The following is a 27,565-nucleotide window of genomic DNA, read 5'->3' as shown; positions in this document are numbered from 1 at the left end:
CACACAGAGACCGGACACACGGAGCCTCACCCCCCCCCGGCGGGCTCAACCCAGGGCACCGGCATTTACCTCACACCTCTCTCCTCACAGGCGCCGCTTTTACGTCCCTTTGCGGCTGCCGTAAATGAGGCGGATGTGAGGCGGGGGGGGGGGGGGGGTGTGGGAGCCCGGCTCGGGCGCGCGCGGGGCTGGGGGTGTGGCGCGCGTGCGCCCCGGGCTCATTGACCCTCGTCCCCGCCGTGCGCGCGCTGCCCGGGGCGGGGAGCAGCCATGGGGCTGAGGCGGGCGAGCCTGAGGTAAGGCACCCGCGGGAGCGCGCCCCGGGGTCTGACAGGCACACCCCTGCCCCGCCCCACAGCCCTACACTGCCCCACACCCCTGCCCCACCCCACAGCCCCTGCCCTGCCCCGCCCCACACCACAGCCCTACACTGCCCTGCCCTGCACCCCCTGCCCCACACCGCCCTGCCCCACACCCCTACACTGCCCTGCACCCCCTGCCCCACACCCCTACACTGCCCTGCCCCGCCCCACACCACAGCCCTACACTGCCCTGCCCTGCACCCCCTGCCCCACACCCCTACACTGCCCTGCCCTGCACCCCCTGCCCCACACCCCTACACTGCCCTGCCCTGCACCCCCTGCCCCACACCCCTACACTGCCCTGCCCTGCACCCCCTGCCCCACACCCCTACACTGCCCTGCCCCACAGCCCCTGTCCTACACCCCTGCACTGCCCCACACCCCAGCCCCTGCCCCACACCCCTACACTGCCCTGCCCTGCACCCCCTGCCCCACACCCCTACACTGCCCTGCCCTGCACCCCCTGCCCCACACCCCTACACTGCCCTGCCCCACAGCCCCTGCCCTACACCCTTGCACTGCCCCACACCACAGCCCCTGCCCCACACCCCTACACTGCCCTGCCCCACAGCCCCTGCCCTACACCCCTGCACTGCCCCACACCACAGCCCCTGCCCCACACCCCTACACTGCCCTGCCCCACAGCCCCTGCCCCACACCCCTACACTGCCCTGCCCCGCCCCACACCCCTGCACTGCCCCACACCACAGCCCCTGCCCCACACCCCTACACTGCCCTGCCCCACACCCCTAAACCGCCTTGCCCCACACCACACCCTCTGCCCTACACTGCCCTGCCCCACACCACACCCTCTGCCCCACACCCCTACACTGCCCTGCCCCACGCCACCTGCCTCACAGCCCTACACTGCCCTGCTCCACCCCCTGCCCCACCCCGCACCTCTACACTGCCTTGTTTGCCTTTGTTCTGTCTTGCCCTTCTCACCTTACACTGCCATGACTGCACTCCCAATGGTGGATGATTAATGGTCACTTCTCTCCTTGAAATCTATAAGCCTAAGACACTTATCTGACATCTTATTCTCCTGTTACACTGATACTTTTCTTTGTGGGGTCTTCTAATGCTCTAATTAGGGCTATTGAACTATTAAAAATAGTAATTAATCACAAAATTTAAAAAATAGTCGCAGTTTTAATTGCAAACACAAAGGAAAGCGTGCGTAATATTTTTATTACAAATATTCACACTGTAAAAAAGATAAACAAAATAGTATTTTTCAGTTCACCTCATACAAGTACTGTTTCATTCTCTTAATCGTGAAAGAGCAACTTACAAATGTTGAACTTTTTAAACTTTTTTTTGCTTTGTTTTGTTTTTGGGTTTTAACCTAACTTAACTGTTCAGACGACATGCTTCTATGTTGGTGACAGGTTCTGCTCAATAATGATCCAAAGCAGTGCGGACTGATGCATTTTCATTTTCATCATCTGAGACTACAGGCAGTCCCTGACTTACGCGGATCTGACTTATGTCGGATCTGCACTTACAAACGGGGCTTTCTCGCCCCGGAGCTCGCAGGCAGCGGGACTGCCCAGAGCGCAGCGGTCCCGCCACCTCGACCTCCGGGGCGAGAAAAGCTGCTCCCGGTGTCCCTGGTCTGCTGGAGACGGTCCCCAGCAGACCAGAGGCACCGGGAGCAAAGCCGCAGGGGCGGCGGGGTCCTGCGCCTCTGAGGCTTTGCTCTGGCAAAGCCTCAGAGGCGCGGCACCCCGCTGCCGCTGCAGCTTTGCTCCCCGTGTCCCTGGTCTGCTGGGGGGGGGGGGCGCAGCTAGTGCGCCCCCCCCCCCCCAGCAGACCAGGCTTTTGTTGTGGACCCTGGGGTAGAGGTGCTGGGGTGCTGCCGGGTTGGTCCTGCAGGGACCTACCTGGCAGCCCAGCTGTTCTGTCCCAGACTCGAGATTCAGCCGCTGTTGAAACTGATCAGTGGCTGATTCCAGGAAGCTGGGGGCAGAGCAATTCTGCCTCCAGCTTCCTGTAGTCAGCTCCTGGTCAGTTTCAATCTGGAGCCAGTTCCGACTTACATACAAATTCAACTTAAGAACAAACCTATAGTCCCTATCTTGTACGTAACCTGGGGACTGCCTGTATCACCAAAAAGTTGCTTTTCTTTTTTGGTGGTTTGGGTTCTGTGCCAATTTTCTTCCACATATTGATCTGAGGAAGTGGGTCTGGCCCATGAAAGCTCATCACCTAATAAACCATCTTGTTAGTCTTTAAAGTGCTACATAGTTCTGTCTAGACCAGACTAACAGTGCTGCATTTCTATCACTTTGTTTCTCAAGTGTAAGATTGGTCTTGTGGTTACAGCACAAGACAGTGATTTAGTAGAACTGGGCTCTATTCTTAGCAGCAAGGGAGGCATTAGAATTCCTTCACTGCACTCCTGTGGGGGTGACCCAGCTGCACATAGTGCCTGTATGCATTCCTCTGTATGAAGGGTAAACTCACTTTGAGGGTTGGATTTTCAAAACTGGGTAGATGTATAAACACAGCATCATGCACTTACCTAACTAGGTGTGCAAACAGAACTGCCCCTGCAGCTAGACTGGTTGTCTTTGGAGGTTCTGGATGGCATCAGCCAGCTTTTGTCTAAAGAAATCTATGCACATATTTAGTGATTTGTGTGAGGTTATAAAGTCTTCAGATGGAATGTGCTCGATAAGTGAAAGAGTTACTAATATTTCTGCATTGTCAATATACTTTGTAAATATGCCCAGTTTTGTTAATGGCAGTTGTAGAAGCTTTAATTTCCTTTGTTATAAAACTGTTATTGAGGAATATTCTGTACATGCTATACTCCCTGATCCCTGGATGGGATTTGATACACAAATAGAGTTGAAGAGAAAGAATCAGAACACAGTGGCCTTCTTGATGCATCTTAGGAAGCAGACACTAGGGCACTAAAATGACAGTGTTTTCTCGAGTTTTCTTCTGTGAGTTGTAATATGAAAGTTTCCAAAATAAACTTCTGTTTTTCGCTTTCTGTTTTTCACTAAGAGCAGTGACTTCCTGTAAGTCTCCAGTTGTGCTTTCAATAACAGTGATTCTAAATACAATCTGTCTTGTCTTACTGTGGGTGTTTATAACAGGATACATATGAAGATTGCATGTTTAACTCTTTGGCTTCAAGGAGAGAAAACCAAAAATCTTTTGCATATTTGATTCTTCGTAATATTTGGACGTGGGAAACAGTGCTGCAATGTGGTGGTTTCAGCAAGGCCTCTGTTTCTTGCCTTCGGCTTTGGTTGTTTGGTCAGCTGCTTCTTTCATATTTTCATACATTACTGCAGTTGTTCTACGTCACATCGACCCTTTGGTGCCCTACATCAGGTCAGTAAAAACTAAGTGCTGCATTGTTAACCATATCACAGTATTCATGCCAGGCTAGTTGTTTCTTTTTTATGCAAATGTTCCCTCCAACTTTTCAAAAATTTTAGTTTAAAGTGTATAGCTTTGGGATTAACAGTTCTAACATTAAATGAATATGATATATATATATATATTTATATTTATATATATATTTGTTAAAACCAACACTTGTACATTTACTTTTTTTTGGACATATGCAAACATTTACATTTTAAACTTTTCATGGCCTGTGTTAGGGTCATTACAGTATATAGGGTGTACTAGTGATCACTAGAAATGTTGGATAATTGGAGGCACAGAGCCATAGAATAAATATCTGAATCCAAAGTTCTTGATCTGTGATGCCAACTCTCTGCTTTTACTGCACTTGGACTTATCTGGACACACTCTGCTTTCTAGCCATATGGGAAGGGCAGGGTGATTACAGCTTTTCCCTCCTCCCCGCAGGATTGCAATCTTGAGGTTGGGAACCCGTGATCTGTGACAATATGGCCTATTCATTTCAAACATGGACTTTTCCTCTTTGGTTTTAATATGTTTAACTAAAATCAGTTGCTGGTGCAGTGTCATAGACAGCAATGGGTAGATGTTAGTTTTGATAATTAAGTGCAATCACAGAATTTAACATCTCTCCAGAAGTATTAAGGGCCTGCATGTGCCTCTGCTGCCCTCTTCCTTCAGATGGCTGAACCTACCGTCATATTCTCTCTCTAATGCTTTCTCTAGTTGGTGGGCAGACTGACAGCCTTCACAAATTGATTTGCTCACTATTGAGCTGCTAGAGATGAGTTGTAACTACCCTTATTAGAAAAGGTATCATGCTATGTGCAAATTACAAATAATTCTGTCTTTCCAGCACAAATCTTAGGGAGAGTTAGTTTTCTGGGAATTCCAGAATGTATATTTATTGCTAATCTCTCATATTGAACACTGGAATAAATTGCCTAGGGAGGTTGTAGAATCTCCATCTCTGGAGATATTTAAGAACAGTTTAGATAGACATTTATCAGAGATGGTCTAGATGATGCTTGGTCCTGCTATGAGGGTGGGGGGCTGGACTCGATGACCTCTCAAGGTCCCTTCCAGTTCTGGTGTTCTATAATTTTATATTCCTTAGTGTATTTCTCATCTGTGTCATGTGCTTTACTTTCAATTAGGCCAATTTCAGTGTTAACTTCTGATTCAGGCTTTTTTTTTTTTTAAGCCCACAGTTTTTAGTTCCTGTTAAGAGTGTTATAACATTGTTAGTCACATAATACGCAATTCACCCCATGTGGAAAGCCATTGCCAGGCCTTTGTTCCACTTAATTCCTACTTTGGTCCTCAAAATAGGGCTTCAAGGAATTTAAGCAGCTCTAAGGCCTCATGCTGGCCTTTGCACAAAGCTCTACAAAGTTAAATTAGCAAAGAAAACTTGTCACTAATTTACACTACATGATGTAAAACCATATTTCATGTACTGTTTTTCTTACAGTGACACAGGGACAATACCTCCTGAAAGATGCTTATTTGGGATTATGTTAAATATTTCCACTTTCTTAGGTAAGTAGATAAAATGATTTCTAGCACATTGTAAGCACTTCTGGAATATAAGTTATTAAACAGAAGAGCTAAGTTAGTTAGTTGCATTATTTCTAAATACCCATGATCCCAGGCAAAAAGCTACATTAGGAGTATGAAGCTGAGACTACAGATCAGTTATTTATAGAGCCCTGAAAATCCATGGTTATCCACTTTATATCCACAGGTACCCACATCCACAGATGTGGATGCAGAGATGCACAGCTAGTTTTTACAGATACAGATGTAGACAAGGATACAAATTTTGTATATACATCGGGCTCTTGTTATTTAGGGTGAAATTAATTATAGGGTTGTTGTAATGAATTATAGGGTTTTGCTCCCCAAAACAAGCATTTATTAGTGCAGGAAACTCAGAGCGCAGCCGTGTTGGTGTGTAACTTTAAAAACAACAAAAGCTCATAATACTATATCTATATTTTTGTTAGTCTCTAAAGTGCTACAGGACTACTCATTTCTAAAGTTACAGACTAACTCGGCTACCCCTCTGAGGCTGTGTCTAGACTGCAGGGTTTTTTTCGAAAAAAGTAGCCTTTTTTTGAAAAAACTTCTCCTGTGTCTAGACCACAGCCTCATTCTTTCAAAATTAAATAGTTAATTTCTTTCTTTTCTTTCGACGGCGGTACTCCTCATTTCACGAGGAAGAACGCCTTTTTTCGAAAGTGCTCTTTCGAAAAAAGGTGTTCTTGAATGCAAACAGGGCTTTTTCGAAAGAGAGCATCCAGACTGCTTGGGTGCTCTCTTTTGAAAAAGCGGCTCACTTTTTCGAAAGAAGAGAGTGCAGTCTAGATGTTCTTTTGCGAAAGAAGCTTTTTCAAAAGTATCTTTCGAAAAAGCCTCTTTCAAAAGAGGCTTGCATTCTAGACGTAGCCTAAGAGTTTAAAAACAATGAGTTGTGTTCATAGGTAAGGGTAAGCTTAAAAGAAATCAAGACATGTTAAGGTATGAAAATTCACATTTAGGATATGTGAATATCCTTAACTGTGCCCTGTGTAAACATGTGTTTAAAAATCAGTTTAATCTAAGCTGGGATCACAAACCCCGCATTCCTTTTTTCAAATAATTTCCATCACTTCACTTTATTTCCTTACTTGAGTTCTTTGCTTTCTTAGGGCTTGTCTTTGCTACTGGCTAGATTAGCACTGCTGTGATTGATGCAGTGACTTCAGTGTAGTGGGTCTGAGGAAAACATGATAAGTCAATGGAAGAGTGCTCTCCAGTTGACTTCAGTAGTCCTCCTCGAGAGGTGGAAGCTATGTCAGTGGGAGAGCATCCGTTGACATAGCGTGGTGTAGACATGGCAGTAAGTCTAGCCATCTTAAGTCACTTGACTTACATACCTTTATGAGCGTAATTGAGATCAATTTACCTCATTAGTACAGACCAGGGGTTAATGCAGGGGTGGGCAATAATTTTTGACTAGGGACCACTTCAGACATTTTTGTCCCAGAAGGGACAGGGCCTCAGGCAGAAGGTGCGGGACCAGAATACTTCCGTGTTTCCCCACCTACAGACCATGATTGGTCTGGGGGTAGAGGAGCATGCAAAGTCTTTGCCCCTCCCTCCCAATGAGAACAGCCAGCTGTTCTGAACAGCTGGCAGTTCCTTCTAGATACCCACGCCCCTGGTGGTGGGAGGAGACTTCACGTGCTCCCTCTTCTGCCCCTAGGTCAGTCAGGGCCTGTGGAGGGGAAGCATGTGAAGTCTCTCGCTCCCTGTCCCCGCCCTGCAAGGGAGTGCCGCGCTTTGAGTCAACTGCCAGCTTTAAGTGCTGAGCCCCTTGCAGGGCTGGAGGAGAAGTCTCCTCCTGCGCTCCCCTCGCCCCCAAGACCTGATTGGCCTGGGGTGGGGGAGCGCACAGAGTCTCCTTCCGCCCTGTTCCTGTACTGCAAGGAGCATGCAGTGCTCAAAAGCACCGCATCCCTCGCAGGGTGGGAGGAGACTGCGCACTTCCCTCCAGCCCCAAGTCCTGATTGGCCTGGGGCGTGGGGGGAATGGCAGGGCCTCCGCTGGCCAGATCACCTCGCTTTGTGGACTGGATGCGGCCCATAGCAACCCTTTTGCCCACCTCTGCCTTAATGTCACACTAATTTATTTTTTGCCTTTTAAATGTCAATTACTTCTGCCTCATACCATGTTACAGTTGACAAGAACAGTCTCCGTGTTTACTTAAGCCTCAATGCTTTTGGGTTGTTTGTTCACAGGTATTGCTACCGTGTATGTTCGCTATAAACAGGTTTATGCTCTGAATCCAAGGGAATCCAAGATCACCAGACTAAATAAGGCTGGCTTTACACTCGGAGTGATAAGCTGCTTTGGACTTTGCGTTATTGCCAACTTCCAGGTTTGTATTCTGTCTGCAGTTTTCTGGATGTTAGAAGGGAATGACCATCCGGTATTTGGACCAGATTTCAGAGACGCTGAACCCTCAGAAGCTTAATTCATAGCTGTAAGAGCTCAACACCTCTAAAAATATGGTCTTTTATGTATATTTTGTTTCAAAGCATCAGAGCTTTTTTAAAAAATTACAAGCCCTAGTCATCCCTGTCCTCCTGTGTCTCAACTGTGTTTTTCTCTACAACGTTAACTTCCTTTTCAGAGTCTTCCCTCTTTTAAATCTTCACACCGCAAACAAGATATGCCGTGTCCAACTTCCAGATGTCTCCCATATGATGGTGACAGATACACATTTGGCAACCATGTCATACATGCCCACATCTCAGGAGAAGTCTCATGCATCCAGCTGATCCGTCAAAGGCTGCTGGCATTTTGTTTGCAGTTATATTTTTTGGCTACTGGGGTGTCTCCTGAGCAAGGACCCAAGCAGGCTAATGGCCTATTGGGCTGCATTAGTAGGAGCACTTCCAGCAGATCAAGGGAAGCAATTATTCCCCTCTATTTGGCACTAGTGAGGCCACCTTTCATAGAACTGGAAGAGACCTCAGAAGGCATCTAGTCCAGCCCCCTGCTCTAGGCAGGACCAATTCCAACTAAATCAACCCGGCCAGGGCTTTGTCAAGCCAAGACTTAAACACCTCTAGGGATGGAGACTCCACTACTTCCCTAGGTAACCCATTCCAGTGCTTCACCACCCTCCTAGTGAAATACTTTTTCCTAATATCCAACCTGGACCTCTCCCACCACAACTTGAGACCATTGCTCCTTGTTCTGCCATCTGTCACTACTGAGAACAGCCTTTCTCCATCCTCTTTGGAACCTCCCTTCGGGAAGTTGAAGGCTGCTATCAAATCCCCCCTCACTCTCGCTTCTGCAGACTAAATAGACCCAAGTCCCTCAGCCTCTCCTCATAAGTCATATGCTCCAGCCCCCTCATCATTTTGGTTGCCCTCCGCTGGACCCTCTCCAATGCGTCCACATCCTTTTTGTAGTGGGGGGCCCAGAACTGGACACAATACTCCAGATGTGGCCTCACCAAAGCCGAATAAAGGGGAATAATGACATCTCTGGATCTGCTGGCAATGCTCCTCTTAATGCATCCTAATATGTCATTAGCCTTCTTGGCTAAAAGGGCACATTGTTGACTCATATCCAGCTTCTCATCCACTAACCCCCAGGTCCTTTTCTGCAGAACTACTACTTAACCGGTTGGTCCCCAGCTTGTAACTATGCTTGGGATTCTTCCGTCCCAAGTGCAGGACTGTACACTTGTCCTTGTTGAACCTCATCAGATTTCTTGTGGCCCAATCCTCCAATTTGTCTAAGTCATTCTGGACCCTATCTCTGCCCTTAAACGTATCTACCTCTCCCCCCAGCTTAGTGTCATCCGCAAACTTGCTGAGGGTGCAATCCATCCCCTCATCCAGATCATTAATAAAGATATTGAACAAAACCGGTCCTAGAACAGAACCTTGGGGCACTCCGCTAGAAACCGACCGCCATCCTGACATCGAGCCATTAATCACTACCTGCTGGGCCCGGCCTTCTAGCCAGCTTTCTACCCATCTTACTGTCTATTTATCCAATCCACAATCCCTTAACTTGCTGGCAAGAATATTGTGGGAGACCATATCGAAAGCCTTGCTAAAATCAAGGTATATAACATCCACTGACTTCCCCATGTCCGAGCCAGTTACCTCATCATAGAAGCTAATCAGATTGGTCAGGCACGACTTGCCCTTTGTGAATCCATGCTGACTATTCCTAATCACTTTCCTCTCATCCAAGTGCCTCAAAATGGATTCCTTAAGGATCCCTTCCATGTTTTTTCCAGGAACCGAGGTAAGACTGACCGGCCTATAGTTCCCTGGATCATCCTTCTTCCCTTTTTTGAAGATGGGCACTACGTTTGCCTTTTTCCAATCATCCTGGATTTCTCCCGATCTCCACGACTTTTCAAAGATAATAGCCAAAGGCTCCTTGATGACATTTGCCAACTCCCTCAGTACCCTCGGATGCATTAAGTCTGGACCCATGGATTTATGTACTTTTAGCTTTTCTAAATAGTTCCTAACCTGTTCTTTACCCACCATGGGCTGTCCATCTTCATCCCATCTTGCGTCACTTAGCGCAGAAGTCCAGGAGTCAACCTTGTCCGTGAATACAGAGGCAAAGAAAGCATTGAGTACTTCAGCTTTCCCCACATCATCTGTCACTAGGTTACCTTCTTCATCCATTAGGGGCCGCACACCCTCTCTGATCACCTTCTTCTTGTTAGCATGCCTGTAGAAACCTCTCGTTATCCTTCACATCCTTAGCCAGTCGCAATTCCATTTGTGCTTTCACCTTCCTGATAACCCCCCAGCATTCTCGAGTTATACCTTTAAACTCCTCCCTGGTCATTTGTCCAAGTTTCCACTTTTTGTAAGCTTCCTTTTTGTGCTTAAGTTCACCAAGGATTTCCCCTGTAAGGCAATCCGGTCTCCTACCATGTTTGCCTCTCTTGCTACACGTCGGGATGGTTTCTTTCTGTGCCTTCAATAAGGCTTCTTTAAAATACTGCCAGCTCTCCTGGACTCCTTTCCCCTTCATGTTAACATCCCAGGGGATTCTGCCCATCAGATCTTTGAGGGAGTCAAAATCTGCTTTTTTGAAGTCCAAGGTGTGTATTTTACTACTCTCTTTTCTTCCTTTGGTCAGGTTCCTGAAATCTACCATCTCATGATCACTTCTTCCCAGGTTGTCACCCACCTCTATTTCCCCTGTTAGCTCCTCCCTGTTTGTGAGCAGAAGGTCAAGCTGCGCACGGCCCCTGGTCGGATCCTTCAGCACTTGTGTAAAGAAGTTATCCCCAACATTCTCCAAAAACTTCCTGGATTGCCTGTGTACTGCCATATTGGTTTCCCAACAGATGTCAGGGTGATTAAAGTCCCCACACGAGAACCAGGGCCTGCGATCTGGAAGCTTCACTCAGTTGTCCGAAGAAAGCCTCATCTACTTCATCCACCTGTTTCTGTGGCCTGTAGCAGACACCAACCACAACATCACTGCTGTTGTTTGCTCCTTTAAACTTAAACCTGTTGAAAGTCTATGGGTTTTCTCCCTCTTTATACTGGAGTTCAGAGCAATCGTAGTGCTCTCTTACATATAGTGCAACTCCTCCTCCTTTTCTCCCCTGCCTGTTGTTCCTGAACAGTCTATACCCTTCCATGACAGCGCTCCAGTCATGCGAGTCATCCCACCAAGTCTCTGTTATCCCAATTAAATCATATTTCTTGGTCTGGGCCAGAGCCTCCAGTTCTTCCTGTTTGTTGCCCAGGCTTCTCGCATTAGTGTACAAACACTTCAGGTAACCAGTTGATTGTCCTATCTTCTCCATTCGAAACATGGGTCCTCCTTTCTCACTCCCCTCAGGGTTTTGGTCACCGTCCCCTGATGAACCTAGTTTAAAGCCCTCCTCACTAGGTTTGCAAGCCTGCCCGCGAAGATGCTCCTTCCTCTCTTCGTTAGGTGGATCCCATCTCTTCCTAACAATCCTTGTGCCCGGAACAGAGTCCCATGGCCGAAGAAACCAAAGCCCTCTCTGTGACACCATCTGCGCAACCATGCATTTACGTCCTCAATTCAACAATCCCTGCCCAGTCCTTTTCCTTCAACAGGGAGGATGGACGAGAATACCACTTGCGCGCCGAATTCTTGGATCCTTCTTCCCAGCGCTACATAATCCGCAGTAACATGCTCAAGGTCATTCTTGGCCATATCATTAGTTCCCACGTAGAGAAGCAGGAAGGGGTAGCGATCCGAAGGTTTGATCAGCTTGGTAAGCCTCTCAATGACATCATGAATGCGAGCTCCCGGGAAGCAGCACACCTCTCGAGATTCCAGGTCCGGACGGCAGAGGGATGGCTCAGTCCCTCTTAGGAGGGAGTCCCTGACCACCACCACCCATCGTTTTCTTTTGGGGGGCGGTGGCCGTGGAACCCCCATCCCTAGGACTACGCATCCCATGGCTTCCAGTAGATGGTGTTCCCTTCTGGTTTCTTCCTTGTGAGGTCACTTCCAGAGCTTTCAGCACTGCAGAGCCTGTGAAGAGAGCTTGAAAGCGATTGACAACTCAACAAATTTAATTGAGAACACTGAGTGCTGCCAACTCAAATAATGTGCTCTTTAGGAGGCTTGAGAGTAGCAATAACACTATTATAAGTAGTATGTAGCCAATGAGAGCTCAGTAAAAGCTTTTATTCTTCCATGGTCATAAGGCCCTCCCAGGTAACTAAAAAGAAGAGGTTTGGGTGGGGTTTTTTTTTTTTTTTTTAAATAAAAAGGTCATGTTGTCATTCTCAGGTCTGTTAACATAGTCCTAGATACTGCGCTAAAATTCTTGCTGTTCTGGCCAGTTCACTAAAGTCTCTGCTCTTGAGTGAAGTGTCACAGTAACTACTGCAAGTGGCCAAGATTTTAGTTTTATGTTTCATCTGAAAGCCTGCACTCCAGGAGCCAGTTGCTCCATGACAACATGTATTGACAGCTGGCAGCTGCTGAATTAGTGTGAACCATATGTAGATTTCTTTTGAAGGTCTCCCATTCAAGTACTGACACAGTCCCAGCACTGAGAGTTGAGAGATGTAAGGACACAACCGTTAGTGGTGATGGTAACTACAAGCAGAGCTTTTATAGAAATAAATTGTCTGAGTTTCAATACAAGTGGAGGTATCAGCACTGTATTAAGCTAAATTGTGTTCTGTGAATGTTATGTATATGTTATATTTTATTTATATCTATCTTTCCCCCTAGAAATATCCTCTGGTTTATATGCATGTAATTGGAGCCTGTATAACATTTGGAATAGGAGCCATTTACATACTGGTTCAGACTATCCTTTCCTACACAATGCAGCAAAAAATCTTTTGGATCCGAGTGACCGTGTTACTGTGGTGCGGAACAAGCATAGCAAGCAGTATCCTTTGTTGTGAAATACAAGTAACACTAGTAATATAAGCTAACCATAAAATAGAATAAGTATATGAAAAGTGTAATGAAAGGTGTAGAGTCTCTCTTAAATAATTGTTGGTGCTAAACAACATATAACACATACTAGTCAATAGCCATACAATCTACATTGTGCTCGCTATTCATATGGCCTCTTGGATTTTGTCTAACATCAGAAAGAAAAGAATCACTGAGTTAACCCTGTTGTCTGTGAGAGTAAGGGATCATCTTCCAGGATCGGTTGTAGATCCTTGCTGATGTTCTGGAATATTTTAGCTGGGGGCTGTAGGTGAATGCCGGTGATGCTCTGTTATTTTCCTTGTTGGGTCTGTCCTGTAGTAAGTAACTTTTGGATACTCTGTTAATCTGTTTCTTCACTTCCCCAGAGGGGTATTGTAGTTTTAAGACTGCTTAACAGAACTCCTGTTTGTCTCTGAGGGATTGGAGCAAATATCTTAGGGTTTGGCAGTAGACAATGGACCATCTGTTGTATTCTGGATGAAAGCTGGCGGTGTGTAGGTAAGTATAGCTAAACTGGCCAGTATGTTTCCAGTATTGGGTGGTGTTTATGTGACCCTCACTTATTTGCACTGGAGTGTCCAGGAAGTGGATCTCTTGTGTGGACTGGTCCAGGCTGAGGTTGATGGGTGGAATTGTTGAAATCCCTGTGGAATTCTTCAAGTGCTTTCTTCCCGGGGGTCCATATGATAAAGATGCCATCAGCATAGCCTAGGCAGAGGAGGAGCACTTTGGGACATCAGCTGAGGAAGTGATGTTCTAAGTCAGCTATAAAAATGTTGGCATGCTATGGGGCCATGCAGGTGCCCATGGCAGGGCCACTGACTTGATGATATAAACCATCCCCAAATCTGAAATGGTTGTGGGTGTAGACAAAGTAACAAAGCTCAGAAACCAGCTGTGCTGTGACATCATTGGGGATACAGTTCCTGATGGCTTGGTGTGGAATGTTGGTGTAAGAGAGCATCTACATCCATAGTGGCCAGGATGGTGTTTTCTGGACAATTGCCAATGGATTGTAGTTCCCTCAGGCAGTCAGCAGTGTGTCTCAGATAGCTAGGAGTGGTGGTAGTGTAAGGCCTGAGGAGAGAGTCCACATAGCCCGACACTACTGCTGTAAAAGTGCCAATGCCTAAGATGATAGGGTGTCCAGCAGATAGAACGCCCCTGGGCGGGGCTCCAGGGGTGTGTCTGTACAGATTTGTTCCTGTGCTTCTTCAGGGAATTTCTTGAGTAGATGATGTAGTTTATTTTGGTACTTCTCAGTGGGATCAGAGGATAGTGGCCTGTAGAAAGTGGTATTGGAGAGTTGCCTGGCAGCCTCTTGGTCATGACAGGAATTACAAGAGGCCCCCAACATGCGACTGCTCAAGTTCCGACCGTCCCCACACTTACATCCATTTTTGAAAGTGTGGAAGGGGCCGGAAACCCCCCACTTACGTCCTCGGCCCACATTTACAATGGCGCACAGTGCCTATCGTAAATGAGGGCTCGCGTTACAGTGCCTCCAACTTGCGACGCTTCCCCAGGAACAGATCGCGTCGCAAGTCAGGGGCCTCCTGTAGTTCAATAAATTCCTATAGTCTATGTTATACAGGAAGTCAGACTTGATCACAGTGGGTTTTTCTGATCTTAGAATCCATGAATTTAGCTCTTCCTACTTCTGCCACGCTGTCATCCAAGCATCAACCATGTGATTCCACCACCACAACTTCCACTGATGCACTGTTCCCACCCCATTAGTTATTTTTAAGGATTGCAGGAATTCATTAACTAAGAATCTCAAGTAGTGATGAGGAGATCAGACCCACCTACAGAGGCAGTGCAGAGCCGGAGCTTCTTGCAGCCAGGGGAAATACCTGGATGTGCGTCTGATCTCTGTTCAGGAACAGCTGTGCAAGGGAAGAACAAAGTCTGTTTTGCCCCAGCTCAGTTGGAAGTCAGACTTGGGGTACTCATTTTTCCAAGGAGTCCCCAAACTGAGTAGGCCCCTGGGCATAAGCCCATGCATTAATCCACCACTGACCTGGATTAGCAGCTAGGAGCTCCTGGCTGAGACATTCCCAGCAAGACAGGGGAGATCAGATTCCCCTCTACGAGTCTGATCTAGGAGTCCCAAGAGTGAAGCCGGGCAATCAAGGCAGCACAGAAGGGAGGAAGGCTATCCCATGGCTCCCCTACAGCAGCTTTGCAACCACTCCAGGACCCTGTTTTGGGGTGGTATCACCATGGTTACAACACCATGACATTTCAGATGTAAACATGTGAAAACATGAAATTAACTAATCTTCAAACTCTCTGGGTGTGAAATTGGCCAGAATGAACCATGAATTTGTAGATTCCTAGTTATGGGTAAGAAATTACTCTTTTGTTGCAACAAGTAACTTTCTGTTTCATCTCCAGGCTACTGTTCACGATAGCAAATACTTATCTTGGCATTTCAGAGCCCAGACCCCCATCCCATTTATGCAGATACCTGGCCTCAGGGTGAAACTTGGTCTAGATTTTAATGTGAATATTTTTTTCCAAACTTGGCATTTATCATTTCACATCTTCCTTAACTTGTTTCTTTAGTGTTTATTTCCTCAGTTATTTTATACAGTGGCCTGTATGGAACTAATCTAGTACAGAAGCTGCACTGGGACCCACATGAGAGTGTAAGTCTTATTTTTGAGAGCAGAGAAGAAAATGTAAAACAATTCCATGAAGGAAATTGTGTGCATTTAGCCTTGGAGAAAGTGTTCCATGTATGAAGACTAATGCAGACTTTCTAACTGATGGGAATGTCCAGGGATGGGAATGCCCAAGCTGTTCGATTGAGTGGATCACAGTGGTGAGGGGATGCAATTTGCTTGTTCTTGGAGAATGGAATTGGGAAGGAGGGGCAGAGAGGATAAGAGCTGCTACTACTTGCTTGTGTGTGTGTCTCTCACAAACTCTTTAAGTTTTAATCAGAGACCATGTTAATTCTTAGGTTTAAGGAGACAAAGTAAAGCTTGATCATTTAATCTTCATCATTAAAGATTGATCATTTAACAACACTTTGTTTCCACATCTCCTGTGTTTGCTTTTCTGTGCGTGATTTCTCACTGGTTGTATCTACAGTTTTCCTTCAAATGAAAGTGTACATTTCTTACGTGCTTTAGATGACCTTCAGTAGCCAATATAGATAAGTGTATGAACAACTGAGAATTAACATAAAACATTTTCAGTAAATGAAACAACTGTACTTTTACTGTTTGAGGAAACATGAAATTGCTTGCCTGATTGTAAGTAAAGGTTGCAGAATCAAGCCCTAAATTAGACTAGATACCTTGAGATGTGTTAATGAACAAAGGATTTTTGAGGACTGTGTGAAAAGAGCTTTACAGAACCTGTACTTAATAACTTCTTAAAATAATCATTGGTAAAGTTTTAACCATGACTAGCATAACCACAAAGTTATGATCGGAACTGTCAGCCAACAAGACTGTTCAGACACATTTTAAGATGGTAACATTTTGCATTGAAGATGAAACCCTGTGCTGGTTGGTGGGTTACTGAAGTGGGTATGAGCAATATAAGGAAGAGAGCAGGAGACAAAAGCATGAAGAGAGGAAGTGGGCAAATTAAAGGTACATATGTGATGCAGCTATACTTTGTTAGTTGATCTTTAGAGGCTGTTATGTAGTGAAGCAATACTGTAGCCCCAAATATACGTTAGATGCAATGTGTACAAGGTGCATGAGTTCCAAAAAAGAGTGAGTTAGGAATTGGCAACCATCTGCACGTGTATCTTTCTTTGCCCTTTCTCTCCCAGACATCAGGTAAATTCAGTTTGCTCTATTCGGTTATGAAAAAGTTGCATAAAAGTAAAGGAAAAGACCTAACTGATCTAAGTAAGCATTCTTTGAAATGCTAAAATGTAAGCCTTCTATCACTGAAGAAGCCTCATTACATGGATGTATTTTCTCATTAATACAGGGCTACATAGTTCACATCATCAGCACAATTTCAGAATGGTCTCTGGCCTTTTCCTTCCTCAGCTTTTTCCTTACCTACATCCGTGATTTTCAGGTAAAGTAAAGTTTTTGCCCAGTGACTCTCAAAATAAACATAATGTCCTTTATCAAATATCAGATCTGGTAAAAGTCTAACCAGCCTAGTTATAACAACATACCTTTCTTTTCGGTATAAGAGGGGAATGTTTCTGAAAATTCTTGGTAACTGAAAACAGGATTAGAATGAAAACTGTTTTGCCATCTGTGATGAGGTGGACAAAGCCTGACATCCATGCTGGAGGCCTTTCAGCACCCTGGCCAGCAACAGGAGGAGTAGAGAGGTCCTCTGAGCAAAACAGAGTGGCAGCCTCCGCTGCAGCCAATCAGGGTGCCGCAGGAGCTGGTAGGCCAATGCCTGTCAAGTTCCTTCCTGGAGCTCGACCCAGGCAGATCCAGGGCTGACTGGGGAATACCAGCACTATGGACAGCTCCGAGTGGGAGCTGGCCATCATATATGGTGGGAGCCAGGTCCTATGGCTGAAGGCTAGCCAAGAAGCCAAAGGCAAGCCTGCAGAATCCCGGACAAGGGGAACGCAACAAGGCCCTAGAGAAGGGCAAAATGCAGGACAATGTAGCACTTTAAAGACTAACAAGATGGTTTATTAGATGATGAGCTTTCGTGGGCCAGACCCACTTCCTCAGATCAAATAGTGGAAGAAAGTAGTCACAACCATATATACCAAAGGATACAAGAGAAGGGCTGCATGGAAAAGCATCCAGGGAAAGTGGCCCAGGGACATGACAGTAACTAATTACTTTAAACTCAGCAGGTAACTGCTACTTGTAGGGTCCCTGGGCCAGGACCCAGAGGAGTGGGCAGGCCTGGATCCCCCTGGTCCCTGGGCCAGGACCCAGAGGAGTGGGCAGGCCTGGATCCCCCTGCAAACAGCACCGGGGGGTGGGTGGGTGGGTGTGTGTGTGTGTGTGTGTGTGTGTGTGTGTGTGTGTGTGTGTGTATATGAAATAGAGGCCTGATCTACGGCTACTTACTGGACGCTGTTTTGCCTGCAGACAGGCGAGTAGAGACTGTAAGATTCCCCTCAGCCACCAAGGGGCACTCGCCCGAAGGGTGGACCCCATTACACCATCCTATATCTGCCATACGCTCTGCACTTGTTGTCACCTGTAGATCAGCCAGTTATCTCCTTCCAGGGCAGTGAAGGCTTTTGCCCATGAATAGTCACAATAAAAGTTTGCACAATGCCTTACTATCTCCTTATGGGAATTTCAGGGCTATTTGAGTTACTAATATTTTGCTTTCTTAGCAGGCAATTAGTTTGAGTGATGTGCACTTCAGGGTGCTCAGAGTTGGCTGCAGAAGCTACTCTGAGGAAAGTACAGAGTAAATAGTGGAGCTCTGCTAAATTATGTTTTCTTTCCTTTCTCTTTTTTTTTCTGTTACAGAAAATTTCCTTGCGTGCTGATGTCAGTTTAAGTGATCACAACTTTTGCAATACACCCAGTAACTTTGTGGCTGATGAACGCACACTGTTGATTTGAGAATGTTTATAACTAACTGGGAGAGTAAACACACTTTTACTGCTTCTATATCTCAAGAATTTAGAAAGGAGCAATAATATGGACAATGTATATAAATGTTTGTATAAAAAATTCCATCCAATTAAAGAAGTGACTAAATTCAGTCACTTCGACATAAAGGGCTTTGCAGTTAACACACTTAACAATGCACTAATCAGTATTGTCAATAACCTGTAATACATTTCTGAACTTACACATTTTATAAAATGAAGAATAAAATGGACTTTGGAAAGTTGAATGTCTCTGCTGATTTGGTCCATCTGTTCTACACACACAGCAAGACCTTGGACAAGCTTCTAAGTGATTTCCACTCAGAACCTAATGCAACTCCCATGGAAATCAGTTATAGCGATTTTCATTGTAGGCTGCATTGAATGAGGTTTTGCTAAACAGATGGGCATAGGTGGAGAGGAGTTCTACCTTATACTAGGGATGTGAAAGGTTCATCGATTAAATGGTTAGCTTTACCCTTAAAGTTGCTGCTTACCAGTGCAGGTTAACTGGTGAGGGTTGGAGCAGCTTCAGCTCCGCAGGGCCTGCCACGTCACAGGCAGGAACTACTCTGGGCATCTGAAGTAGCCCCTGTCCGCGGTAGGCCTGGGGGGGGGGGGGGGGTTGCAGGCAGATCAACTGCACAGAGCTCTGCAAAGCTAATGAAATGACATAGAAGAACAGCTGGTTATCCTCTGTGGACCGCACTAGAGGGGGGATGAGCTGTTTTGCCACTAGTCTCAGGTATTTGTTGATGGGAGAAATGGGTATTCCAGGCTCTGGAGGGGTGTGTCTGCTCTACTGAGAAGAGACCCTTCTTCCAGTTCCACCAAGCTTGAACCCCCTGCCTTGTCCCCTCCAATCTGCATGTTCCCCGCACCAGGCGCTTCACCTCTATTCACTTTGCCTACCCAGCTCCCATGTCCTCACCCAGCAAGTCCCAGTCTCCCACACCGATTCCCAGTTTCTCTCCTCTTTCACCCTCCAGCTCACCAAGGTTTTGTTCCAGTCTTTTCCTTTCTCTTCTTCAGTCAGCTGCTGTTCCTGAGTAGTCAGATTTTCCAACTTTCCTCTTCCAGGCTGGCTGAATGTCAGCATCAGGTCATTCAGACCTCACAAGAGACAGCAGACAAAGTGCCATCAAGTTGAGCCTACGACCTTCTTTCTCTACTGGCTGGCTGAAGCAAGTAGTCAGTCCCCACAAAACTGCTGTAACTCTAAAATGAAACCACCGCTGCCTCTCTCCAGCTGCCAGAAACCCCAGAAGAACCCCAGCCTTCCTACCCCACTCTGGGGCAGTCCAGGGTTGAGAAATGCAAGTTGTGCTCCTCTCTTCCCTTATGCCTGCTTCCACGTGCATACAGGGATAAGCAGGGCATGAGTCTGCTCCATCTGAGCACTGCTCATGTCAGTGTCCCCAGCCTCGAGCGGACATCAGAGTAGCTTTTCCTAGCACTACAAAGGCAAGAGAACCAGACCTGCTTGTGATTGGGGTCTCAAGGAAGCATCAGTGGGAACTCTCTCTCCATCCCCCCACTGCTGTGTCTTGGAGCTATGTCAATTCCGTAGCTTACATTGAAATAGCTTTTTTCAGCTTATGGCGCTCTTTACACAGCAGGAAGTCAGAAAGAGTACTCTTCCTCCGACTTCCCTTGGTCCTCCTAAAATGAGGGTTAAACACTTGCATTGTGTTGGCATGAAAGGTATGATCCACAGCAGTATTGAAGTGCTACCACAAGCTGCAAAACTGCTGCTTAGCTGGTGTCTAACCCTATAGGCCTTTAAATTCCCTTATACCTAAGTGTTCATGGTAGGTTTCCTAGGTACTTACGCTTCTGCTCTGAGCATGCTCACAAGTGCCTCTCTAAGCACCTGGACATTTCTCCTTCCTGTGCTCCAGTGTGAGTCACAAACCATGAAAGACACACTTCTCTAGGTCACATGTGGGGGACCCAATCTGGTAAGTATGCTGGCTTTCTACCAGATTGGGCTCCTCAGGAAAGTTCATGTTATTCAGCTGGCAGAAGGAGCAGCTCTGGGGAAGGTATGCACCTAGGATGTGGGTTCAAGTCCAGATGAAGAAGGATCTGCCATGTTTCTGATGAGTTCCCTCACCCGAGGGTGACACAGTCCTCCCTCACTTTCCCCTCTTGAAATTCTTCCACTTTAATTGAAGTAAATAAATATTAATTAGACCAGAGGAGTCATGGCTCAGCATCATGTCACACTCCCCATCAGTACTTGGCCCTGTGGCCAAGGAAGCAAATGGTCCAGCCACGGAACCACATTTGATGATGAATCCTGGTCAAATAGCATATGCAAAAAATGCCTCAGGTGACAAGAAGAATTGGACCAGAGAAACTTAGCACGACTCCGTACTAGTGCTCAGAGCTCTCTTCTGAAAGCTGATTCCTGTTCAAATCCCTTCTTTTCAGGCAGAGGTAGGGCTTGAACCCACCATCTCTCACATCCCATCGAGTACCCTCCCCACTGAGCTAAAGTTATAAGAAGGATCCTCCCCATCAGCATTTTTCCTGAGCAAATGATTCTACTTCAGATACCATTTCCTTCTCCCTTATACACAGATTTGTACAAATCCATTACATGGGCATACAAAGCATCCCTAATTTCCATTGTGTGCATGAATCCAGCAGTCATGATGGGTACACTGGGTGGTTCTGTTTTCAGCTCAGCAAGCCAGCAGTATCTGGAATCTACTCTTTGCCCCTTGTCCTTCCAGACATTTTGCAGAATACAGCAGGACACAATAATATGGACTGCATTGATGACCCTGTTCTCCAAATGGTTTTGCAGGCAGCACCAAGAAGATTTTAATCTGCCAAGTGCACATTCTGCCACCATCCTACATTTATGGGGTGTGCAGCTGAACTTTCTTTTGCTAGGTCTTCTGAGATGAGGTATGATTTCATAAGCTATGGCAATGGAGGGGGTGGGGTAGGGTAAGAGCATTGGAATAACAGTGAGGACCATCTCAAAGGTGCAGCTGTGTTAGTCTGTATCTGCAAAAACAACAGAGTCCTGTGGCAATTTAGGATACTGATGTTATTCTGAAATAACTTAGTGCAAGTCTATCCTACAAGCCTGTATTTCAAAATAATGTTGAGCTGGAGGGCTTTTATTCTGACTCATGGTAACCCTCGTTTCATGAGGCATAAAGGAAGTCAAAGGAAGAGTGCTCTTCCTTCGACTTCCTGCTGTGTAGACAGCACCAAAAGCCAAATTAAGCTATTTCAACTTCAGCAACAGAATTGACGTAGCTGAAGTGGCATTGCTTAATTCAACTTTAGCCCTGCTGTGTAGATGTACACTTAGGGTATGTCTACACTACAGCACTAATTCGAACTAACTTAATTCAAATTAGTTAATTTGAACTAAGCTGATTCAAACTAATGCCGCTAGACCTAAAAACTAGTTCTAATTAGTGTTTTGCTAATTTGAACTAGCATGTCCACATTGAGTGGACCCTGAACCGAAGTTAAGGCTGGCCGGAAGCAGTGCCGGCAGGGCATCAGGTTAGGACTTAGAGCGTGGAGGTGCTGCCTCCGGCTAGCCGAGGGCTGTGCTTAAAGGGACCCGACCCCCACCCCGGACAGACAGTTCTCAGGGGTCCCCGCTTGCTTGTCTACCTCGAAGAGGGACAGCAAAGCAGTCCTGACTTGGAGTGCCCTGAGTGTCCTCACTCGGCACATCACAGCACTTGGTCATCAGCCCAGCTGCACTTGCCACAGGCTGCCATCTGGGGGAGAGGGGTCAATTGGGGGGCTGCAGGAGAGCCTCCACCCCGAGGAGCCCGCAGAGCCACCCCAGTCCTCCCCATCGGGGGCTCATACCCCATCCCTCCCTAGCCCCCCCTTTCCTGATGTACAAAATAAAGGACACGTGTGTTCAAAAATAGAAACTCTCTTCATTTAACAAAACTGGGGGGAGAGGGATTAACCTCTGGGGAGACTGGGAAAATGAGGTGGAAGGGGGAGGGGGAAACCTGGGAGGAGGGAGCTGGAAGGGGGGAGCCAGGGGGAAGAAGGAGGAGCAGGAAGTATCAAACTATGGTACACCATATCTTCAGTACTGTGTACAGATGTGATCTCCTCACCCCAGAAAAGATATTTTGGCCTTGGAAAGGGTTCCGAAAAGGGCAGCTACAATGATTAGGGGTTTGGAACAGGTCCCATATGAAGAGAGGCTGAAGAGACTGGGACTTTTCAGCTTAGAAAAGAGGAGGCTGAGGGGGGATAGGATAAAATCATGAGTGGTGTGGAGAGGGTGCATAAAGAAAAGTTCTTCATTAGTTCCCATAATATAAGGACTAGAGGACACCAAATGAAATTAATGGGTAGCAGGCTTCAAACTAATAAAAGAAAGTTCTTCACAAAGCAAATAGTCAACCCATGGAACTCCTTGCCCCAGGAGGCTGTGAAGGTGTGGCAGGCCCCTCCCGCCTACCCTCTTAAATCCAAGGCCCCTGGGCCCGAGTCCACAATGCAGTCTATAGCTGGCCCTTTAAGCAAGGCCAAGGCCCTTCAGCCTGAGTCCACAGTGTAGTTCAAGATTGTAGCAGGAACACACCCCAGGTAGGGGGACCCAGGTCCACCCTACTCCACCAGGTCCCAGCCCAGGGCCCTGTGAGTGACTGGGTAACAGGTCACTCCCTCGGCAGGGCAATCCGGCCGAAACGCACCGAGGTTCTCTGGGCAGGAGAGGCGGCTCCCACTCCTGCCCTGGGCCACTTCCTACCTGGTTCCCTGGGGTTCCTTCCCCTGTACGTGCCCAGCTTGCTGCGAGCTCCGTGCCGGCGTCCCCTCGGCAGGCAGTCCCTGGATTGCACCAACTCGCCTCCGCGTCCCTTCCGGCCTCTCCTGGCGTCCCCAGCAACAGCTGAGTGGGAGCTCCCTGCACCAGTCCTTCTCCTCTGGCTGTCTCCCCAGACTGAGTCCTTCCCCAGGCTTTTATAGCGCTGCTACAGCCCGGGCATGCTCGGTAGGGCTGTGGGGGAGGGGCCTCTGCAGCCAGGTAACCCTGGCTGGGCCCTGCAGGTTCAGTGCAGGGCTACCTCGCCCTGTCACAGCAGACTAGAACTATAATAGAGTTTAAAGAGAAGTTAGATAAAGTCATGGAGGTCGGGTCCATGGAGTGCTATTAGCCAGGGGGTAGAAATGGTGTCCCTGGCCTCTGTTTGTGGAAGGCTGGAGATGGATGGCATGGGACAAATGGCTTGGTCATTGTCTTCAGTCCAGCCCCTCCAGGGTACCTAGTGTTGGCCGCTGTCAGCAAACAGGCTACTGGGCTAGATGGACCTTTGGTCTGACCCAGTACGGCCGTTCTTATGTTCTTATGTTCTAAGCTCAGGGCTGAGTGTTCTGAGCAAGACACGAGGAGTCATTCTTCTGCTCAACTCTGCGCTGATTAGGCCTCAGCTGGAGTATTGTGTCCAGTTCTGGGTACCACATTTCAGGAAAGATGTGGACAAACTGCAGAAGGTCCAGTGAAGAGCAACAAAAATGATTCAAGGATTAGAAAACAACTATTAGTCCTGTGGCACCTTATAGACTAACAAAAATGTATAGTATCATGAGCTTCCATGGGCAAAACCCACTTCTTCACATGCGCTTGACTGGAGAAAAAAGGGGGGGGGACTCTCAGAATTTATAACAGAAAAAGAAGTGGGTGAAGTGCCTGGCAATTGTAGTGCCAGTGCTAATGAGGCTGATTGAGTGGACTGGAAGTGTCCCATACTTAGCTTTTATGTCAATGAGTGTTAAATATAAAAGAAGTGTCCAGCGAAGGGCAACAAAAATGATGAGGGGGCTGGAGCACATGACTTATGAGGGAACTGAGCTTATTTAGTTTACAGAAGAGAAGAGTGAAGGGAATTTTATAGCAGGAGGATGGAGCCAGGCTGTTCTCAGCAGTGTCAGAACGAGGAACGGAACAAGGAGCAATTGTCTCTAGGTGCAGTAGGGGAGATCTCAGATGGATATTAGGAAAATCTATTTCACTAGGAGGGTGGGAAAGCAGTAGGATGGGTTCCCTAGGGAGCTGGTGGAATTTCCAGCCCTAGTTTTTAAGTCCTGACTTGACAAAGCCCTGGCTGAGATGATTTAGTTGGGATCAGTCCTGCTTTGGGCAGGGGATTGGAGTCTGTGACTCCTGAGGTCTCTGCTAACCTCCTGGTTTCTATCCTATCTGGAGGCTCTGATGCTAGATGGGAGCTTTTTCCACATTCAGTGCATTGTTGGGGTTTCTCCGCTGGCAGGCACTGATCCCTCCGCTTTTCCCCAACACTCTTTCACTGAGACTATCTGTTCCTTCTCTTCTCCAAATGGCTTTTCTGCTGCCTGTTTGCCACAGCTAGACCCTGGGGAAACCATTCCATCAAATCTTCCTGTTCAATCTCACATGATCTGATCCCTGCAGGCCACCTAAGTTCACCGTAAACCGTGTGGCTGCATGACTGCACAGCCCTTTAATGAGCCCCGCACAGAGGCTCAGAGCTCCTGCATAGGCAGGGAGCTCAGCTGACCAGTGGGGAGAGGAGCATCTCCCTGAGCTTTGAATGGAGGAGCTCCAAGAGCAGGTAAGGAGGGGAGATAAGGGCTATGTCTAGAATGTAGAGCTTTTCTGGGATACAGTCCAAGGAACGCGTCCGCTTTTCTGAAAAAAATGTTGGAAAAGTGGATGTGTTTTTTTTGGTAAACCTCGTTTTACGAGGAAGAAGGAATGTTCTGAAAGGTTTTTTTTTTTCTGAAATTTGGCCCCGTGTCGACGGACCAAATTTTGAAAAAGCCACATTCGGAAGTAAATCGGAAAAAGATACACAATTTGGAGAAGGAAAGAGGGAGGTTCAGAGTAATTAGCTGGGAGGGGGGGAGTCTAGAGAGTCCCATCTCATAGACTCATAGACTTTAAGGTCAGAAGGAACCATTATGATCATCTAGTCTGACCCCCTGCACAGTGCAGGCCACAGAATCTCACCCACCCCTCCTAGAATAATCCTCTCACCTAGATCTCAGATACTGAAGCCTTCAAATACTTTGAAGACCCCAAGATGCAGAGATCTTCCAGCTGTGATCTGTGCCCCATGCTACAGAGGAAGGCGAAAAACCTCCAGGGTCTCTGCCAATCTACCCTGGAGGAAAATTCTCCCCATCTGCATGAGGAGAGAGAGAGAGAGGCAGAGGCAGGCACCCAGCACTCTCCTCAAGTCTGGGATGGGATGGGATGGGGCGGGGGAGAAGATGACTGCATGAGGTAGGTGGGGAAAAGGGAGGTAGGGGTGCTGACATTGGGGTGAGGTGGAAGTGGAGAGTTTGTGCAGTTTGTCCTTGGATGCGGTGGGGAGGGGTGGAGAGTTTGTGCTGTGTCCTGATCCCCAGCTAGGCTGCTGGTGTCTGCAAGTTTGAGAAGCAGGATTTTATCCCAGCCCCTGGCTGGGCTGGGAAGGGGGAGCAGATTGCACAGGGGTGGGTGGGGGAAAGAAGGTGGTGGATGCTGGGGTCTGTGCAGTGAGGTAGAGACGGGGGGAGTTTGTTTGGGGTGTCCTGACTCACTTGCTGTAGTCCAGATTGCAGTCCTCTCTGGCTGGGTTGGAGGAAGGGGTGGAGGGGAAAGCAGGTTGCATGGGGGAGGAGGGGTGTGCCAGGACATTTGCGTGATCACATTTCAAAAGACATTTACATAGGTGTTAATGATTTCAGGTAAAAAAGAAAAAGATTCTTTTAAAATAATTTTTTTGGAGTGTTGCAGGTATCTAAACTCCGATCTTAGTAATTTTTTAAAAATTTTCTGTTACTAATTAATACATGTCAAGTATCAGAGGGGTAGCCGTGTTAGTCTGAATCTGCAAAAGTGGCGAGGAGACCTGTGGCACCTTATAGACTAACTGAAGTGTAGGAGCATAAGCTTTCGTGGGCAAAGCTTCAGTTATTAATTAGTATTAGTATTAACTAGTAATTAATAACATGCCTATACTCAACACCCTTCCCATTATGCATATCCTCTATTAGGAGTCTGGTCCAATGCCCACTCACCCATGAGACCTCTGCTCCCATATACTCACCTCACTCAGGTGACCCATGAAACACTCATCCCCAAACTTACCCCTCTAGGATAAATGCACCTTCTTAGGCATACTCGTTTGTTGGAAACCTGCCCTCCCCCTCCTCCTCCCGAGGCTTCCCGCATGGGATGTCTGTCCCATATACACCCTCTCCCATTACATATCTGCCCCTATGCACAGTCCTGTCTGAATATTCCCTCTGGAACAATCACTGTTGCATGTGCTCTGCATTCTGCAAACTCCCTCCCTCCCCGTTCGTCCATGCTAACCACATCTGGCAACAAATATATTCTAGATGTATGCTCCTTGGGAGCAGGGACTGTCTGTCTTATCTTGTACAGTAGCTAGCACAATGGGGGGTGTAAACCAAACCCGGCCATGTTTGAAAGCAGATGCTTACAAGTTCACTGTCCAATATGTGAACTTGGTAAAGCTGTTGCTAACGTGCAAGGCACTAGACATTTCTCTAAATCTATTCTAGGGCTAGCACAGATACATCCCAAACTTGTACAAGATGTTGACAAAACAATGGGTAGGGATGTTTTGTCCAACATGTCAGGAACAAGGGGAGGTAACAAACATGTCATGAAATACCTAAGGTGGGGGGTAAGATGTGTATGTTAGTGATTTGGTTTAGCCTATAAATGTTGGGGTATTTTGCCCTAATTCTCTGTTCAGCTGAGGGGACAGCAGAAAGTACTGCTGCTAAACCTGCCACGGGACACTCGTGTTAGCATACCTGTAACCACAGAGCCAGGATGCTGACGCTCTCTTGATGGCAGTAAACTTGGCTGAATGGCTGTGTCACAGAACTGTGCCGGGAGTGGTTTTTTTACGAAGACTGGCAAGGTCTGCTGAATGCGTTACCTGCTGTAAGGAGCACTCAGCTGCCTGGAGAAGCGTTATTAAGGCAACAACATTCCAGCCTCAGCACTTACCCATGCTGGATAGTGCTATTCCAGTCTATCTGTGCAAAACTGGACAGCGCGTGGAAAGAACGCACAAAGACACAAGCCAGCTGCCAACACCGGCTAGGTGTAAGTAGAAAACATGCTGAGGAGAGCTCACATCTAAAATCAATACAATCACCCAGGATTTTTGGTTTAGTGATTGAGATTTCACCAATGAGATAGGTCATTGTAAAATATATTACCTGTAGCTATTTTCTTCTCTGCTTAATT

At 47.0% G+C, this 27,565-nt stretch overlaps 2 protein-coding genes across 4 annotated transcripts in view; one reads left to right on the top strand and one right to left on the bottom strand.

Annotated features, from left to right (window-relative positions):
* CEPT1 (choline/ethanolamine phosphotransferase 1) overlaps positions 1-206 on the bottom strand; it is a 45,680-nt gene extending 45,474 nt beyond the window's left edge. For 2 of the 3 annotated variants that reach the window (XM_075910316.2, XM_075910314.2), the window contains exon 1: positions 70-206. The gene's annotated coding sequence lies outside the window, so the exon portion shown is untranslated. The remainder of the gene's footprint in view (positions 1-69) is intronic. The other variant, XM_075910315.2, reaches the window with a different exon arrangement.
* Positions 158-18,558, top strand: DRAM2 (DNA damage regulated autophagy modulator 2). Its single transcript, XM_075910317.2, has 8 exons — positions 158-296; positions 3,473-3,713; positions 5,227-5,294; positions 7,538-7,677; positions 12,525-12,687; positions 15,312-15,394; positions 16,701-16,793; positions 18,182-18,558. Exons 2-8 carry the CDS (start codon positions 3,583-3,585, stop codon positions 18,275-18,277), a joined length of 774 nt encoding a protein of 257 aa, XP_075766432.2. The 5' UTR covers positions 158-296; positions 3,473-3,582; the 3' UTR covers positions 18,278-18,558.
* Positions 18,559-27,565: the final 9,007 nt, after the last annotated feature.

This window comes from Pelodiscus sinensis, chromosome 27 (assembly GCF_052426305.1).
Source record: "Pelodiscus sinensis isolate ZL-2025 chromosome 27, ASM5242630v1, whole genome shotgun sequence".
NCBI classification, from domain to species: Eukaryota; Metazoa; Chordata; order Testudines; family Trionychidae; genus Pelodiscus; species Pelodiscus sinensis.
This window is presented reverse-complemented; position numbering and strand designations above follow the sequence as displayed.

Excerpts from the sequence above, each read along its gene's own strand:
- DRAM2 (XM_075910317.2), top strand. The coding sequence starts at position 3,583 with ATGTGGTGGTTTCAGCAAGGCCTCTGTTTCTTGCCTTCGGCTTTGGTT. Across the intron at positions 12,688-15,311 it reads CGGAACAAGCATAGCAAGCA|TGTTTATTTCCTCAGTTATT; the intron begins GTATCCTTTGTT and ends TTGTTTCTTTAG. Across the intron at positions 15,395-16,700 it reads ACTGGGACCCACATGAGAGT|GGCTACATAGTTCACATCAT; the intron begins GTAAGTCTTATT and ends TCATTAATACAG.